At 35.6% G+C, this 13,099-nt stretch overlaps 1 protein-coding gene across 6 annotated transcripts in view; it reads right to left on the reverse strand.

Annotated features, from left to right (window-relative positions):
- The window catches only part of SRSF11 (serine and arginine rich splicing factor 11), a 51,056-nt gene that overhangs the window by 22,734 nt on the left and 15,223 nt on the right, over positions 1-13,099 (reverse strand). For 5 of the 6 annotated variants that reach the window (XM_055585498.1, XM_055585500.1, XM_055585497.1 and 2 more), the window contains exons 3-6: positions 8,191-8,324; positions 4,309-4,418; positions 2,455-2,547; positions 1,635-1,684 (exon numbers count right to left, since the gene is read on the reverse strand). In XM_055585498.1, coding sequence (XP_055441473.1) covers positions 1,635-1,684; positions 2,455-2,547; positions 4,309-4,418; positions 8,191-8,324 — 387 coding nt within the window. Of the gene's footprint in view, positions 1-1,634; positions 1,685-2,454; positions 2,548-4,308; positions 4,419-4,712; positions 5,540-8,190; positions 8,325-13,099 lie in introns of those variants that run through there. The other variant, XM_055585501.1, reaches the window with a different exon arrangement.

Consider the following 13,099-nt stretch of genomic DNA (forward strand, 5'->3'; position numbering starts at 1 on the left):
CCCCTTTCCAAATTTTGAACCAGTCCGTTGCTCCATGATCTGGTTCTTGACCTGCCTAAGTTTCTCAGGGGGCAGGTAAGGTGATCTGGCATTCCCATTTCTTGAAGAATTTTCTAGTTTGTTGTGATCCAGTCAAAGGCTTTCATGTAGTCAAAGAAACAGATATTTTTCTGGAATTCCCTTGCTTTTTTTATGATCCAATGGATGTTGGCTATTTGATCGCTGGTTCCTCTGCCTTTTCTAAATCAGGTTGTACATCTGGAAGCTCTTGGTTCATGTACTGTCGAAGCCTGCTTTAAAGGATTGTGAGCATTACCTTGCTAGCATGTGGAGCAAGCTCAACTGTACAGTAGGTGAACACTCTTTGGCACTCATCTTTAGGATTGGAATGAAAACCGACTGTTTCCAGTCCCGTGGCCACTGATGAGTTTTCCAAATTTGATGGCATATTGAGTTCAGTACTTTAATAGCATCATGTTTTAGGATTTGAAATAACTCAGCTGGAATCCATCACATCCACTAGCTTTGTTCACAGTAATGCTTCCTAAAGCCCACTTGACCTCACATTCCAGGATATGGGACACTAGGTAAGTGATCACATCATTTTTATTTGTGTCCTTAAGACCTTTACTGTACAGTTCACCTGTGCATTTCTGCCACCTCTTTTTAATATCTTTTGCTTCTGTCATGTCCTTGCCTTTTCTGTCCTTTATTGTGCAGATGTTTGCATGAAATAATCCCTTAGTATCTCCAACTTTCCTGAAGAGATCTCTAGTCTTTCCCATTGTATTGTTCTCCTCTTATTTCTTTGCACTGTTCACTTAGGAAGACCTTCTTGTCTTCTAAGTAATCTTTGGAATTCTGCACTATACTTCCTTTTCTCCTCTGACTTTCACTTCTATTCTCAACTATTTGTATGGCCTCCTCAGACAACCATTTTGCCTTGCAGCATTTTTCTCATAGATGGTTTTGGTCACTCTGGTTTAAGCTATGGACAATGATCTTTAAAGATTAAAAATTACACCAAAACCAAACCCTTTATAGATGGGTTTACTTCTTGATTTTTCTTTCTAGAAAATAGAATTATGTATTGGACGCCAGTGGTCATGTATGGATGTGAGAGTTGGACTATAAAGAAAGCTGAGCGCTGAAAAATTGATGCCTTTGAACTGTGGTGTTGGAGCAGACTCTTCAGAGTCCCTTGGACTGCAAGGAGATCCAACCAGTTCATCCTAAAGGTGATCAGTCCTGGATGTTCATTGGAAGGACTGATGCTGAAGCTGAAATTGTAATACTTTGGCCACCTCATGCGAAGAGTTGACTCACTGGAAAAGACCCTGATGCTGGGAGGGACTGAGGGCAGGAGAAGGGGACGACAGAGGATGAGATGGCTGGACGGCATCACCAACTCGATGGATGTGAGTTTGAGTGAACTCTGGGAGTTGGTGATGGACAGGGAGGCCTGGCGTGCTGCGATTCATGGGGTCGCAAACAGTTGGACATGACTGAGTGACTGAACTGAACTGATTGCATGCCTTGAGATAAATTTCTTTTAGGTATCAAAAAATAACTGCTATCTGTAGACACTGACATATTTCTATCATCAATGGAAACAAAAGGAAAAAAGTTCTTACTTGGGATCAACAGTACTCATAAGTTTCAGCAACTGATCTGCAGCAAGAGACTGGAAAATAAAAATATTAAAAATGAAAACATAGAATAATAAATGATTACTATTTTAATTTTTAAAAATATGTTGAAATGACCTAGAACAGTTTGTCAAACCTATAGAAGCTAGCATATCACCACAATGACCAACAGAAATATAATGCCAGCCAAATACGTCACAGTAAATTTTCTAGCTGCAAAAAAATAAACATGACAATAGTGACTACAGTACTGGATATCCAGAGCTGCTTTATCAAGTTAAATACAAAGATGATGAAGCTGAACAGTCCAGATTTTATAGACTAGCTCCTGCTTATTTAAAGATTTCCTGAGGATAAGTAACATTTTAAGGAAACATGTAGAACAGAAATCAAAGTGCTCAGTCAGTATAATAATCAAAAGGTTTCATAAAGAACTTCAGAAAAGTTTATCTAAATTGCAATGAGGGAAAACAAAAATTTCCAAGTGAGTAAATGACAAGAGAACAAATTATGAACACATTCCTATCTTTTCATGACTTGTATTCTGACTTTGCAACACTGATGTGGTAGTGGCTTCCTATGAAACTAGTCTTTACTTTGAACATTCTAAAATGAGAAATTCTTTGATGGGCAAGGGGCTAATGCAGTGACCTTTTAAATCTCTCATTAAGAAGTTTAGGTAAGAAAAAAAATCACTACAATGTAACAGTTGGTTATCTCCTGCTGTTGAAATGCAAACTAAAATCTAATGAAGCAAATTCTTGAATTACAAAAACGAGCTCAGAGTTCAAGGATATTAAATTACCTGTGAGTTCAAGTTTGCTCCAGGAAGCCCAAGTGCAGCAAGGGCAGGATCAAGGGTAGGAGCTCCCAAAGCAGCCAATGGAACAGCGCCAATCTGTGAAATTTCAAATTGTATTTATTTAAAATTTTGTTTCTATGTCTTATACTGTCAGGTTGGCAGAGTATGTGAACGTTTTTTTTCCTTAAAGGGTCAGATGATTACTAGTTGAAGTCTGTAAGCTGTGGGATCTCCTCCCCCCAACTAAGTGTGTGTACCTTAAGTTTATTCCTTAGGGCTTCCCTGGTGGCTCACATGGTAAAGAATCTGCCTGCAATGTGGGAGACCAGGGTTCCATCCCTGGGGTGGGAAGATCCCCTGGAGAAGGGAATGGCAACCCACTCCAGTATTCCTGCCTTAGAGAATCCCATGGACAGAGGAGCCTGGTGGATTACAGTCCATGAGGTCACAAAGGATCTGACATGACTTAGCAACTAATATTTATTTACATTTCTTAGCCACAGCAGTAGTGGCTCTTTCTATACCCGAGATACATATATTCATTAAGAGTTCCCTAGTAATTTCCTGTTGTATGTTCTTAGTCTCTTAGTCGTGTCTGACTCTTTGCAACCCCATGGACTGTAACCTGCCAGGCTCCCCTGTCCATGGGATTCTCCAGACAATATGCAGTGGGTAGACATTCCCTTCTCCAGGGGATCATCCCAACTCAGGGATCGAACCCAGGTCTCCTGTGTTGTAGGAGGATCCTCTACTTTGTGAGCCACCAGGAATTCCTCATAATTAGTCAATTTAATGCACACAAACAATGCAAAATCTTACAACTTTGCAGGCAATTTGAGCCTCTTCACAAGCACTGTGCTTAAAGTTCTCCTAGTTTCATTATTACTTATTAAGTATAGGTAGCAAACATACTATAACCGATCACTGAGTTAAAATCCTGTTAATACAGTTGATCCTTGAGCAACATGGGGGCTAGGAGTGCTGACTCCTCATGTAGTCAAAAATAGACCTGTAACTTCAGTCAGCTCTCCATATCCACTCGCCCATATTTCGATTCAACCAATCTTGGGTTGTATAGTACTATAATATATATTCAAAGTGAAAGCGTTAGTTGCTCAGTTGTGTCCGACCCTCTGCAAAATCATGGACTATAGCCCACTATGCTCCTCTGTCCATGGAATTCTCCAGGCATGAATACTGGAGTGGAGTGGATAGCCATTCCTTTCTCCAGGGGATCTTCTTGAGCTAATGATCAAACCTGGATCTCCTGCACTGCAGGTAAATTCTTTACCGTCCGAGCCACCAGGAAAGCCATGTAGTAGTTAAAAAAAGAAATCCTCATATAAATGGAGCAAACAGTTCAAACTCACGTTGTTCGAGGATCAACTATTATAAAATTGGCTTAGTTATTTATTATACAATTTTATACATCAAAGGTATCTATGAATTACCCTGATCTTCATCTTCACGTTATCTACTTAATGTAAACCCCAAGAGCAAAAGATAAAAGGGTATGGGGAAAGGAAAAAAAAAAAAGGTCTTAACTTCACACCTTAATTTTCTCAGTTCAAATGAACATACTAAATATCTGCAACAGAAATATGCCTCATGACTTATGGGCTATTTTGAGAGTCAGTGACAAAATGATAAGACACATATTATTTTTGAGAATGTCCTTAAAATGTAAACTACCACTTTAATACTGATGATTACAATAGCATTTTACAATACTCTGACCACGTGACAATAGTCTGTGAAGTGCAATCACAAAGGACTCAAAAAAGGCACAAATACATTTAGATTTAACCACCATTCTGTGTTCCTTTCCATGTTTTAAGAATTCAATAGAACTAATACCTGGGTAAGTGGGTTAGGAGTAGGCAGGAGTCCACCACCAGGCAGAAGACCTGCCACTGCATTAGCTGGTGCCAACAGAGACAAAGCCTTAGTCTCATCAGGAATAACTCCTGCAGAGAAACACCCATGCATTAGAACACACTCTTCTGCAAGACAGAAAACACACAAAAACACCCAGAAAATGTCTCCCTGATACACCACCTGAGTTTGTTGAAAGTACTTATGTTCGCTAAAATATAAAGCTTGATTTCTATGATTATTTATCATTAATTTTATGTCAGAATGAAACTTCAATGTGTGAAAATTTGTTTCCTTTTTCTCTACAAATGGTTAAGTTTCTAGAGTAAAAAAAAAATAGCACAATACACACTACTTTTTTGTTAACACTGCCAAGATTTCATCACCTGTACTCGATTTTTAAGTCATGAACCAAACGTAAGCAAGCACAGTCGGTTCTCCAGGGGTGTGCTCTCAACTTTCAAAAGCTGTTTTATGAACAACGACTCGTGTCGGCTGCTTCACTATAAAGCACACAGAAAAATCAAGATACACAAGACAAAAAAAGTTTGATTTAGGGGTTAATAATATGGTACAGTTACTATGATTTTCTTTTACACCTACCATACAATTTTGTAAAAATTAAGAGAAAAAAGTATGTAAAGGAAATATTCTGTTGAATCAAGAGTAGGGCTTTTGCTGACTCATGAAAATGAATATGAATGTTTCTGAAGGTCTCTGAATACACACAGGATGTGTGTGGGAGTGAGTGAGAGGGAAAGAGAGAGAGAATAAGTAAAACATGGCACATTCCTTACCTGTACAGTAAAATGCTTTATGTTCCAATATGTGCCATGCTAACCATACCAAAAAATGCTGCTATATAGTGTCAGTTCAAAAGCTAACTTAGCCAAACTCCTAAAGCCAAAAACAACATGTATGTCTGTTTTTAAAGCCTAATCTGTGTATTCAGATAAAATCTAAGGGTCCTGAGACAAATATTTATGTAGACAATTTAAATTCTATCCAACAGCAAAAGCCCTATAACAGATGGATTAATCTGTTAATGTGCCCAAGCCCCCAAAATGAGAGTTCAATAATACAATTAAACTACATATTTGCAAATACCAGTAGTATTTCTGTAATACATATTAAGAAACTGCATCTCATCATAAAACATACAATATGTACAGGGCACTTAAGAGAAACTGGATAAGCTGCAGAAGAAAACTGTTGGGTGGTATTTTCAGCAGGGCCTGGTATATAGTTCAGGCTGAACCAGGGAAAAGAACTGTAAAACACAACAACAAAAAAGAAAAACCACTGTTAAATAAAGGTAATGGTTCCTTCCACCTAAACTGAGAAGTGCCGATAATATAAACAAATGTATACTACACAGCACTGTTATCTTGCTTGTGTCAGAGCTGTCATCAATTTAGATACCAAGAGTTATGGAGGGGGGGAGAAGGGAGAAGATTTAGATATAGGGCATTAATGCATAATTATTAACAAACCTACAAGGATTATGGGATAATTTTGCATGCAAAATTATGTCTCAAGAGGATAATATTAAGTATCAACATCTTGCTAAAATTAGTGCATTTGCAACATTTCTGGCAAACTAAAATCCTCTTGAATTGTGAGACACCGGATAGAAGATCTGCATCCATTAAAAAAAAAGTCATGCATCTGATCCTCTGATTAAAAAAAGACTATTTAAAAATAAAACTACAATTTAAAAATAGCAATGAGGCCCCTCACCAGTTAATTTTCATGCGTCAAGAGTATTTTTTTTACTGCTGCTTTGATAGAACCATGAAATACTGCATGAATGTGTAGAAATGAAAGAAAAAGAAACAGACAAAAGAAACAAACATTAACCAAGGAACCTAAATAGTCCCCAAATCCATTATTATTAAGAGTTCCTTCCAAATTCAGCTATCTCAGTTTTATCGGTTAAACACTATTCCTTACCGTAGACTTTGTGTCTATTGTTCTAAAACACTGACCAAGAAGCAACGGCATAATGTAAGAGCTAAAACCAGGGTGAATGGTGACAAAAAGGTTGAGTACATCAGTTATTTAGTGGAGGCAACATTAATACAGCATACCATACCAGTAATTACCAGTAATATACTAATAGATTCTGTAACTAAATAGTTCTGTAATTCTAATAATGTACTCCCTAAATATGTTTCAAAACAAATCCAAAAAAATTACTATGGTCTAAAAATATTTATGAAATCTTGTTATATGATATACTGTATTATGTTCAGGGCTTGGGAACTATGACATAATATTTGGCCAAAAAGAATTTTTAAAATTATAAGGCTAACTAGTGTTTGGCAAATTACTCACATGATTTGACCCTTGTTCCAAAAGCTATGTTCTACATTTACTTATCCTACATTTGAATTCTGTAAATTTTCTCTTGATGGTAAGTCATCCTACAACAGGCACACTGACAGAAAATGCTTAATCAAAACACACTCACAAGTTTATCACTACATATATATATATATATACACACACTTTAAAACCTTAAAACTGGGCTCATACACTTTAATAGCATGGAGACAGATTTACTGTTATATAGCATGCCTTAGTTTATCCATGAATGCAATTTAATTTCTTTAGAAAACCACAGAGGAAATTTTTCTAAGTTTTAAGGACTAGACATTTCACAATTTTTACAAGGAATGGTTTAAATGTTCACATCAGTATTCAAAGATAGCAACTAAAGTTAACAGTATCTAGATTCTGCTTCCACTGACCAGTTCACCAAGAAAAGGGGAAAGCATTTATACCCTGGTCAGCATGTTAATAAAATCCAGTAATTTTAACATATTTCAGTGATTTTTTCCACTAAATTTATAGTTACCAAAAAGCAAATAAAGTAGCAGTACACTGGGAACAAGCATAAAGTATAAAGTATGTCTTAGAAAATTTCACAAAGTGGAATAAAAATAGTGTTGTCTTGTCACAGTGGCTTTTTAAGATCCAAAAACCCTGCTCATTATTTTTCTGCCAAATTACTTTAACAGCCTAAAATGTAAAAAGAGAGAAAATGTAGTTAACAAATGGTTACACCAGGAAAACACTTGGGGGACTTGAGTGCTTGCTGGCCTTTAGTTAATGTCTAGAATCCCCTGTAGCTGCAGAGGACCCACTGTTTTTCAGTCATCTGGAAGAGTTTTGCATTTGCCTTCTCCACTACAAAAATCACACACACAAATAACAGAGAGAAGAATTTATTATTTAGAGATATTCTAGAAAATATAGCAAGAGTGAACAAGAAAATCTGGCATAAAACAAAACACCCAGTGCCCATTTGGCACCTAAGCTATAGGAAATATTGAACTTCATAAAAATCAAACCATTGCGACCCTTGGTATACTGAAATTCAATGTGGGATATATTTTTTAAAGTTATTGGTAAGAAGAATCACTAAGAGGAATCACTATGGAAATAAAACCAACCTGGTCACATTTATTCAAAATAGAAACACCATCATGCATTTATTTGAAGGTTTCTGTGTAAATGTTCATGAAGTGATCCGTTCACCTTCAGGACTTTTATATAAAACAATATTAAATTAACTAAGTAGATGTATCTTAAGGAATTACGATTGGAGAAGTGGTTTTAATGAACTTAAAATTGTTTTAAAGTAATGCAAAAGGTTAAATATCTTATAAAAACAAATCAGATTTTGAATTTTAAGTTAGAAAGCCTTCATGTAAAAAATATGGACCACAGTATAACAAGGGTTTCAAAATGTTAATAGCTTAGATTTTTTTAACATGCTACTAATGCTCACTCTAAAACTACACTGAGGTAGATGGTCATCATAGGATGCCCACATAGGTAGTTAAACAAAGCACAAACCTTCTGCATATGGTACGACTATCAAAGCTCTGTCAACGAATACAGTGTTTGTCAGATGCTGTGCCACAACTGCTGAGTCCGGATCATGGAACTTAACAAAGCAGACTCGGGAGGAGACTGGTAAAGGCGAATCACTAGAAAATACACAGATAACATAAAGAGGAAATTATAAGCAAAAACACAAATCAATGACTCACAAATACCTGCATTCCAAAAGTAGAAGAGGCAGAGAAATACATAACCACACACATATTAACCAGTTCAAAAATACATGGCGTTTTTCAATGAAGTACTATCCACAGAACTGACTATATAAAATTACACCCAGAACAACCACTGTTTAAATTCATAACGCATCAAGTTAAAACAGTTTGAAACCAGTCTCAGAGTCTGAACAGATCACAAAAATGTCAGCATTTCATAATATCAATACCAGGCATTTTAAAATACAAATAGCAAGTAACTAGTTTTGGCTTGGAAAACTTTTCATTACGGCTAACTTTTTAAGAGTTAAAAACAAAAAATTTCCATTTCAGGGACAAAAGAGTATAATGGTCAAGTATATCTATTTGACAATCAATGAGTTTTCTTGACCTGCCTACTAAATGCCCTGTCCTCTTTCATCTACAGCTAATTAAAACTCCCAGGCATTATAAATAGTTAAGGGTCTCTTAGGGCAGTTTCACACAGAGAAAAAAATTAGGCACTCACGGGAATACTACTACCCCCCCCAACTATTACCCAAAATTTTAATTAACAAAAAGACACTTTCCTTGGCAACTTGTTTATGTAAAACAAAAACAAGCTAAGGTACAAGCAACAGTCGCTCTAAGCAAGATAAGATTAGGAAGGGAGCAGAGTTGTTTTTTAAAAATATAAGACAGTTAAATTTCTGCCATTAAACTTTTTGTGGAAAGAAAGATTAAATAAGGTAGGGGTTTCTCTGCTCTCTAACACTAAACCAAAAGCTATTTGAAAATCAATGAACTAAAGTAATAACATTATCCCAGGTTTGTATTAGAATCTTGGAAGTGGGGTGGGGAGGACTACAATTAAATCAAGATCTCTGATGAAAGAAGTACTGAATGATGCCATCTTTAATTCTCCCTGATGATTTTAATATGCACCCAGTGTAAAGAACCACTGCTTTGTTTAACAAGCCAATTATATCTTGAGACTCAATAATGAAGAGGGAAATCCTGTAATACTTTTGAATTATTAGAAGGGGGTAACTGACAACTTTTCTAAGTAAATGAGATTTTCATGCATTTGTAAAAATTGGATTACATCAGATTGGTCACACTAAGTGTTTCAGATTGTTGTTGAAAAGAAACATTTTTTTATAATTTGGGCACAATATGAAAACAAAAACTTCTTACCAACATCAATCTATAATCTGAGAACTCTAACCTCTTAGAATGTAAGTTTTCTTAAAGACATTGCCCTTATTAGCACAGATGCTAATCTAGGTTCAAAGCAAAGCTGTCAATCTATGTACTGAAATGGATTTAAGCCATATTGCTAGACAAGTTTACTGGAAAATGTTTTGTTTTTTTTTGAAAGGATACTGTTTTTTTTTTAATGTGAAGCATCACTGTTCTGAAATTTAAAAATGCTGCACCCAGTATAGTGAAAATAAAGCTTTTTCATCATTAGTACTAGAGCTACATAGCTCTGACAGCCACATTTTTACAATTAAAAAGCTCTTTAAATGCTATCATTTTATGTTCTAAAGTGTAAGCACTTACGTTTCTTAAAAAGCGACCCTACTATACATCTCTACCAATGACCCAATTTTGTTCCTATTTGCAGGCCAGGTATAGAGATGTAGACATATGGAAGGGACATGTAGACATGGGTGGGGACAGTGGGATCAACTGGGAGAATATGATTGACATATATACACTATCATGTGTAAAACAGCTAGTAGGAAGCCGCTGTATAGCACAGGAGCTCAGTTCGGTGCTCTGTGACAACCCAGATGGGTGGAATGGAGATCCAAGGAGGAGTGGGTGTATGTATACACATAGTTGATTCACTTTGTTGTACAGCAGAAACTAACACAACATTGTGAAGCAATTACACTACAATTAAAAAAAAAGTGACCTCTATTATTTGACACCATCTATTGTCATCTAACTGAAAGAAAATGTGACTATCAAATATTAGATTATTAAAGAATATAAACAACCAAGAGTTCTTTCTAAAAAATTAGGAAAGTATGCCTACATGCCCCCAATATATTTCCATTTAGTGATCTTAAATGTTCACGTTTCTCTACCCACTCATGTATGTGCAACATTATTTGACTACTCTATTACACCTGTAAGTGGTGGTGAGGTAAAGATAAAATATGAACAATTTAAATATTATGGGAAAGTACAGTAAGAACACAGAAGGGCAAATAATTCATCTTTCCCCACTTTAAACTGTCGTGTAAAACCACTGCCATTTGGTCCTGCAATTTATACGGTCACATTTTCTCAGTTAAAATCAATAATAGAGACGTTAAAAACTGACATCGGAAATTAATTTTCCCACCCTTAGGATTTTGTGCAAGTACCACTGCTAAAAATATGACTGTTAAGAATTAACATAGAATTATGTTTAAGAATTAAACATAATTTACCTTTAAGAATATCCTTACCTTTAAGAATTAATATAGAAGAGGCAGTGCAGTTGAAAAGAACTGAGGAACAAGATAGGGAAAAGGAAGCCTTGTGTGATGCTTTCATCATATAAGAGTGGTGGTGGTATTGTGTCTAGTTTCTTAGTGACCTCTGAGGCTCGTTTCAGAATCTTCTGGGATGCACACATAAAATTCAGATGACTGTTTCCACCTCAAACCCACTGAATGTGAGAATCCTTTTCATTGGAAGGCTCTGATTCTTAACAAGATCCTTAGCTGATATTCGTGACTGCTAAAGTAGAAATTCTGGTCTGAGTCAGTTCTTTCAACCTCATCTTAATATTGAGCTAACCACTTCGGAGCAGAGAATTTTGTGCTTATAAACAAAGTTATCTCTTAAGCCCCACAAAACAGCAAGTCTGTGACAAAATTAACAACTCTGTTGACCTTACATCCTCTTTCCCTCATGTGTTCTTACTTAGTTCTAAAAAAAATAGTAAATTGTTGCATTTCATCTTAAATATAAATTTTATATTTTAAATATTTTATATTTTTAAATAAAAAATTTTTAAAGAGAAATTATGTTCTCTCCCTTACCTAACTATACTAAGTTACTTAGATGATCATTAAAGTATCTCTTTTTGGTCCCTGAGAAGTTAGTAATGGATTTATCTGCAGTTTAACAGAAGTCTTCAGTTACTAAATGAGTGACATATGCTTCTCAAGGATCATTACCTGATAAGCACTCCAGTGACTTTCTCCACTGATACCTCACTAAAATCAACCATTTGAAGAATATCTATTAGGTGTAAAAGAATGATTCCATTCACAAGTTGCTTGGCTTTGAAGGAAATCATGAAGTGGTAGAAAAGAATCACATTAGGTTTCAAATACTAGTTCTGACACTGATAGAAATCTATGTGAATTTCAGTTCACTCATTTGTAAAACGGGATACAAGGCTTAGTTCCTCTGTATATATAAGGCTATCATACTGAAGAAGGATAAAATACTACGTTATGAAGACAGGTCGTATCACTGCGTGGAATTATAAGTTAGCAATTTCTGGCTTAAAAGAACCAAGAAATAGGTGGATTTGATAATAAAATAAAATAAGAGGAGACACCTTCTTGAGGTTCTCAGTGAAATGTTTGTGATCCCAGGAATTTTCCCCACAAACAGGAATTTGGGGCTAAAATTAGAATTTCAGTAGGTGTGGGTTGGAGCTCAGTCACATAATACTTTAAAACTGCCCCTCAAGTGATGTTGATGACCCCAAGGAACCTTATTCTAGAAGACAGAGGAGTTAAACTTGTCAGTTGGTGAACAGCTCTACAGAGAAAAAGCAATTAAATTGAATAGAGAAGGCAGGGAGTGGTTGCATTTTTATTAAGCGTGAATCAGTGACATTTGAACAGCAAAAAGAAAGCAAGCATGTCAGAGTTTCAGGTGGATATGAATACCTTCTGGGAGAAACACACACCCATTAAAAAAAAATAATAATAAATCAAGCAACAAATATATTTACAATCAATAGAATTTCAAGTTAAGTCATTTAATCTTATTCTATGAGTAAGAGTAAATTTTTGGAGTATTTCTGGAAAGATGAACCCCTTTTAGACTATTAGGACTCAATAGCACATTATCTGCAACAAACTACTACTGAAAACTGTAGGGAGCTTAAAGAAACCGTCAATAAAGTATTTCCAAATTATGCAGGTCAGATTAGCTATCAAGACTTAAATTAGTAAAAAAAAAAAAATATATATATATATATATATTCATACATATATAATATTAAATGAACAAAAGGATCTACATTCACACTATTCAATTTGGAAAGGCCACTAAAGTAATGTAAAATTCACTACATTATAACCTTACATATTTTCAGAAAAGCAAATGATCTGTACATGGGCGCATATATGAAGGAGTCAGAGCAAAAATGTGTCACTATTCTTCCCAATGTAGGGAAAAAATCCTCTTAATGTAGAGCACCCCAGAGATCAAGTTATCTGGAACACACAACTCTCCTGGTTAGGATGGAACCACTCCACTGACTACAAATCAAAAAGCCAGTCTGTTCTATCATGACTCCCCCCTGAGACAACAGACACGGTAACATCCCACATTTGTCATCTTTTTATGACAGTATCATAAAAAGAACATTTTCACAAAAAAAAACATTTCATAGTCAGCAACTCTAAAAAAAATTCTTAATGACTTGTGGGACTGGAAATAATTTTCTTATAAATAAGTCCAGCATCTCATACACTTTCAGA

Source organism: Bubalus kerabau, chromosome 6 (assembly GCF_029407905.1).
Source record: "Bubalus kerabau isolate K-KA32 ecotype Philippines breed swamp buffalo chromosome 6, PCC_UOA_SB_1v2, whole genome shotgun sequence".
Lineage (NCBI taxonomy): Eukaryota > Metazoa > Chordata > Mammalia > Artiodactyla > Bovidae > Bubalus > Bubalus kerabau.